This window comes from Cebus imitator, unplaced genomic scaffold (genome assembly GCF_001604975.1).
Source record: "Cebus imitator isolate Cc_AM_T3 unplaced genomic scaffold, Cebus_imitator-1.0 Scaffold113, whole genome shotgun sequence".
Classification (NCBI taxonomy): domain Eukaryota; kingdom Metazoa; phylum Chordata; class Mammalia; order Primates; family Cebidae; genus Cebus; species Cebus imitator.
The window spans coordinates 6,364,421-6,370,420 of NW_016107428.1; the positions used below are offsets into that span (position 1 = coordinate 6,364,421).

The 6,000-nt window shown below is 37.0% G+C and overlaps 1 protein-coding gene and 1 pseudogene across 1 annotated transcript in view; both read right to left on the reverse strand.

Moving 5' to 3' along the window:
- DNAH7 (dynein axonemal heavy chain 7) overlaps window positions 1-6,000 on the reverse strand; it is a 344,809-nt gene that overhangs the window by 243,691 nt on the left and 95,118 nt on the right. Inside the window, exons 11-12 of the mRNA XM_017538741.2 lie at window positions 4,386-4,569; window positions 3,271-3,450 (exon numbers count right to left, since the gene is read on the reverse strand). Of these exons, the coding sequence (XP_017394230.1) occupies window positions 3,271-3,450; window positions 4,386-4,569 (364 nt within the window). The remainder of the gene's footprint in view (window positions 1-3,270; window positions 3,451-4,385; window positions 4,570-6,000) is intronic.
- Window positions 209-3,231, reverse strand: LOC119472698 (annotated as a pseudogene).

Genomic DNA, 6,000 nt, shown 5'->3' on the forward strand with positions numbered 1-6,000 from the left:
ATTTCAATTAAACATGTATGAGTCAAGTGCCTACTGTGTGCCTGCCACTGGGTCCGGCATATAGCAGTTCAATTTAACTATTCATTTTGAGGTTCATTCTTTATCTCACTCCCTCATTCCCACAGTCCTTAGCATCCAAAAAATGGACTGAAGATACTACACCATATTCCCAGTGGCAGATGGCCATTGCGTCCTGCCAGTGGGAAGGCTATTCTTCGACATAACTGGTAGGATTTGCAGCTGACACAAACCCTCCAACTTGGGACAGCATTCCTGAAGAGTAAAGGGGGAGATGCCCTGGCATTCCTTTGCTCCATTTTCCATGTCCTGACTTTCCTTGATCCAACTCATTCCTTCATAGAGGAAGGGGAACAGGGTCTAGCCAGAATGATTCCAGCCCCTGACACAGTGGGAGTCCCTTGTTCTTGCCAGCTTAAGAAAATGCCACTCATACAATGGAAATGTCTTTTTTTTAGAGGCCTCTCTACCTGACCCCATCCTGAGATATGGTCTCCCTGAGTGCAGCATAAAAGAGTCCTTTCCCCACTCACAGGGCCTGGGAAGTCCAAGGCTTAAGGGATCCATGCCTGCTGCTCCTTGGGACTGTTACATCAACTGACCTGGTTCTCCTTTCCAATGGGTCATTCATGTCAGCCAGCCCCAGGACTGACTTGCTCCAAGCTGGGAGTGGAAGCAATATGGTATGCTTCTTGCAGAGTCTGACAAATCTTAGATCACACAGGTTTCGATGCTCTAATCAGTAGAGGTTCTGTCCCTCTGATTACGTAGTGTGAATTTGTAAAATGTGCTCCAAAGTAAGCAATTAAATTTAAATGGTGATGATTTCCACAGGAATATATAAATGGCAGCTAAAAAAATTAAAAGTCTAAAACAATCTACAAAGAACTAAGTAGGCATTTGCTACAAATCAACTGGAAACTCACAAATACACTGGGTATATGGGGAGTGGGCATAGTTAATGGAAACAGAAAAATCCACAACAGCTTAGAGTGGCAGAACTCTACTGGTCTTCTGTAACTGCAACAAGTATATTTGAAAACAGGTTCTTCACCCTAAAGGCTATGGAGGTTTTCAGGATTTTGAGGAGTTTTGTGTCTTCTTCTACTGGGGGACACAGTCCATAGCTCAAATCAAACTGTGATAGTAATTTAAATATTCCTAAGAAGAGCTGAAGTCCATTTCATACTTTTGCATGACTTCAAGTTTGCATTTGCTGCAGTTCCATTCCATATTAGCATACCCCAAAGGCATACATTCTGTGGAAAAGTCACAGCTTGAAATGCTGTTAAGGAAGATCGTTGCTTACCAGTGGGCCAGGTGGCCAGATCCCATTCTACAGCCCATCTGCCAGGCACAGTGAGCCAATCTGAGAAGGAAGGGAGGAAGAAAAAGAGCGAGAAACATCTGATTGCACATTTTCTCACTTGCTGACTTATCCAGAAGATTTTGGAGCATGGAGCAAAGCAGAGTCTTCCCAAGTGAGCCCGTAACTGTGCATTTTAGACAAGTTGTTTATTTTTTTAATTCATTAAAATGTCAGCTGTCTTCTGAAGTCTGTAGTTTACTTCAAGGTAATTTCTTGGAGGAAGAAAATGTAGGAACAGACTGCATTGCATGACAGACATTCTGGTCCCATCATAAAAAAAAAATTGATTTGTAAGGAGAATTCACATGAAGCATAATCAACTATACTTGAAGTCTCCACCAGTGAAAACTTTTCTAAATCATCAGCATCAAAGAGATCACTGATGCCTTCCTTCTCCCCCGGGCTCAGGAGACAGTCCTCTTGCAGCAGGGGAAAGCACTGAGTTCACAATCAGTCCTTCCAGGTTAGAAGGAATTTGGTCCTCAGTCTGCTATAAGAAGTTGGCTGGAGAGGCCAAGGGAGAAAGGTTTGCTATAGAAATTGACCAATTGCTTTGTCCTGAGTTGGTTGAATCCAAGTCTTCTGAATTGGGTTTAGGGATATTCCCACTGTGATCTTGGTTGGTTGTTTTCACTGGATTGTGTGTTTCCATCTCTTCTTGACAGAAGTAAATCTCAACTGGTCCTTGGGTACTTGCCAAATGTATCTGTAGGCTCTCTGTTGAGTCAGGCACTTCAAAAGACTTGTTTCTGGAGGGGCTCTCACAACTTATAACATTTTGGTCTTTAAACCACTAGGTTTTCAAGTATCTTTATACATAACCTAAGCTAACCTTTAAATCTCTGAATCCGTGGTTATAGTTTGAGGTCCAGGGTGCACTTTGGATCAGTTCATCTCATTCCTTCTCTTCCTGACTGAGCTTAGAGTTAGAAACTCAATGAAAAGGATAATATCCTTAAAATGGATAATTTCACATAATATTAAGTGAAATAAGCAAATTACCGATTTATAAGATGCTTCTACTTATACAAAGACATGGAAAAACTAAACCTAAATTGTTTAGTAATAAGCAAGGAGTAAGTCTATTTTTCAAAATTAAGAAAACCCTGAACTTTAGGATAGTGATTCTTTCGCTGAAAGGTGGAAAGATAAAGAGATAAACAAGAAGGAGCAAAGGGGAAGGGCTTAAAGATACCAGCAATATTCTATCCCTCAAGATGGGCTGTGCCTATATAGGTATTGACTTTATTACTAATGAAGCCTTTACACACTAGTTTCCTACACTCTTCTGTATACAGAAAATATGTATAAACTATTTTAAACACAGAAAAATTAGAAGAAAGCTACTGATTAGACTTACAAAACTAGAAAACATTACAAGTTTAAGAATTTTCAGACATTCTCATTTCAAATACTAGATTGCAGTAACTACTGTGGAAATGTTGTAGATTAGATATATGAGTTGAAAATACAAAGGAGCTCACTATTACAGAAAAAGTTATATGAGGAGGTAATATTCGAGGATAGTTTTATAGAGTTGGAAAAGCATAAGGAGGCCTGCAGCATGGCATGAGTTTACAGGAAATGCTATAAGAGCTACAATAGACACTTATTGGCTGCTTCAAACCTGATCACAACTTTAATCCCTTCTCCTCATAAAGTTTTCAGCTAAGTCCAAAGAAGACTAGACTAGGAATGTAGGTTTATTTTAAGAGAAGTCATTTGGGAAATGGTAGTTTTTTAGCAAAACTTTCTTATAAGCCAATATTGCAAGGCTATTTATATTCTATGAAGCAGAGGACGCCTGTCTACACCTTTCAGAAGTTACTTGAAGTGAATATCATTATGCAAATTCAAGCGATCTTAATATCCTTGTTACTTACCCACTTGGAATATAATTTTGTCTCAACTCTTGGCACACAACCGATAGCTTTAAGCATGACATCATAAACATTTACAAAGATATCTACATAGTCACTAAACTCAGGTTCAAATTTAATGGTGTCCTTATCAAGAACCAGCCTCATGATGAAACCTGGATGTTCAAAAGCTCTAACAGACTCCTGCAAAAAAAAATTTAAAGATTTTATATAAATATATACATACATAGGAATTGCGATCCACTAACTAGTACACCAGTCCCAATTAGAATACATGGGAACCCACACTTCTTCTTATGACCCAGATAGTTAAGACAAGGAAGAACTCTAATAAAAACAGCAAGAGTGATTCTGAGCTACGGCTGATGGTAACCAGTATCCACTGGGCCTACAGGTCAACTACAGAGTCAAAGTCCCAGTAAAACAAGTGTGCACAGCAGTGGAGTTCTAGAATCATATAAGATAGAGCCCAAGAGGAGAACACTCCAATTCCAAGGCCCTGCTCACACTGTAACAGCACCTCCTTCCAGAGAGAGAAAAGGTTCTTCTCTGCTAAAGTTATCTCATGGTAACTTTCTCCAGCCTTGATGACCCAAATTTTCCAATTATGTGAATTTTCACTTATTTTCACAAATCCTCACCTAGAGTTATGATAATTGTATCTCCTAAACATGCAGGTTGACATTAACTTTTTTTTTTTTTTTTTTTTTTTTTTTTTTTTTTTTTTATATATTTTTTTTTTTTTTTTTTTTTTTTTTTTTTTTTTTTTTTTTTATATATATTTTTTTTTTTTTTTTTTTTTTTTTTTTTTTTTTTTTTTTTTTGAGATACAGTCTCATTCTGTTGCCCAGGTTGAAGTACAATGGCAGAGTCTTGGCTCACTGCAGGCTCAAACTCCTGGCCTCAAGTGATCCTCCCACCACAGCCTCCTGAGTAGTGGGGAATACAGACATGAGCCACCATGCCTGGCTGACACTTTTACTTTTTTAAAGGTAAGTGTAATTGGTCTAAAGATGTATTTTCTGTTCTCTCACTGATAAAGATATTATTTTCCTCTCTGAAAGAATTGAAAATAAATAAATATGTAAATACATATTGGTGAACTGAACCACACTTACTGGGGGTTGTGCAATTAAGTCCGTGAAATCTTGCATGGAGACTAAAGCGAGGTTTTGCAGCTGCAAAGTCATAAGTGCTGCAGCACAGTTGAAAAAAGATTCCAATTTGGCACTGCTGTCACCAGTTGGCAAATGCTTTTTTTTATTACCTTGGTAATAAATATTCTGCACTTCTGCAAACCACCTTGAAAGAACAAAAGACTTTTAAAAGTCAATGCTTTCAGTGAATTACTCCTTTTAAACTAAGCATTAACAGTAATTTCTGGACATCCAAAGGTCTTCATAGTGAAGTATATTGCTAAATAATATTACCCACTCTCTGAAATGTAAGTGCTAAAATATTTCACTTCTAGGAAAAGAAATTTTAAATCTCAGCCAACTGAAAATGACTCGGTGATGTGATGTTGTAAGAAAGACATAATTCTAACTCCTGGGACTATAACTCCTTTTTGAAGAAATATGAGAACTAACTTTATTGGATATTACAAAATACTCTTCTCCAATCTCCTAAATGTTCTCTAGGGAATATATTTGTTAGTTTAAATTTAAAATGTGAATAACTGACTAACCAAGGGAGGACTTATACCATGTTCAATACACTTGGTTATTTCATGCTATTATATCTGTTTTAAGTGACTTGAAAACAATTTACAAATCAACAAAATCAGGTATTTATTTTCTCATTACCCTTAATGTGATACCTTGAAAGAGTGTCTGATCTAAAACAAAGTTTCAAATGTGTATGTGTCCTTGTAAAAAAAGGAAAACAGTGTAATTTCATATATAGGTACATCATGATAACAAGCGAAGTTTTCAACTTATAAAACCACTCTGACACTACAGAATTAAAAAATATTGATATTGTTTTCCTTAAGATATAACCTAAAGTACAATTTAAAAATAAAAGGAAAAATAAATGGAGCAGGTAGGGTTATCTGATCATTTCAGTGTCTAAAATGAGATAATAAAATAGAAAACAGGAAGATATACACGAAGGAAGGTCCAGTTCAGGCAAGAGATGAAGTTAGTTTAAGTCTGCAGAACTGGAAAAAGTCTTTTCAGAACTGAGGATGGAAAAGACAAGTTAGATCTACATTGCAGAAAATCTTAAAAGGCATATTAAGAAATACGGACTTACTTTGTCAACAAAAGGGAGGCACTGAATGGGGGAATATTTTAAGATTCATCGGGCAGTGGTTTGTAGGCTAGGCTTGAAAAAGGAAGATACCAGAGACAAAGGAATATAGCAGTTATTCAGATTTTGCAATAGGCTGCATGGGAGGTAAAGAGGGCCTGCCAAGGGTGGTGGTCCTGGGATACACATGCAAGATGCTTTGAGAGTAGATCAAAAATAGTTGATGGTCATAAAATAAGTCTCAACAATGTAAAAGGATTAAAATCACACAACTCATTAATCAATAACAGAAGTACACTTCGAAATTCACAAACATGTCTAAACTAAACAACACATTTCTAAATAGCCAATGACTCAAGGAAGAAATCATAAGGGATATAAGAAAACAAGATGAATGGAAATGAAAACACCACATACCATAACTCAGGGAATACAGCAAAATCAGTGATTAGAGAGAAATTTTTAGCTGTAAACACCTAT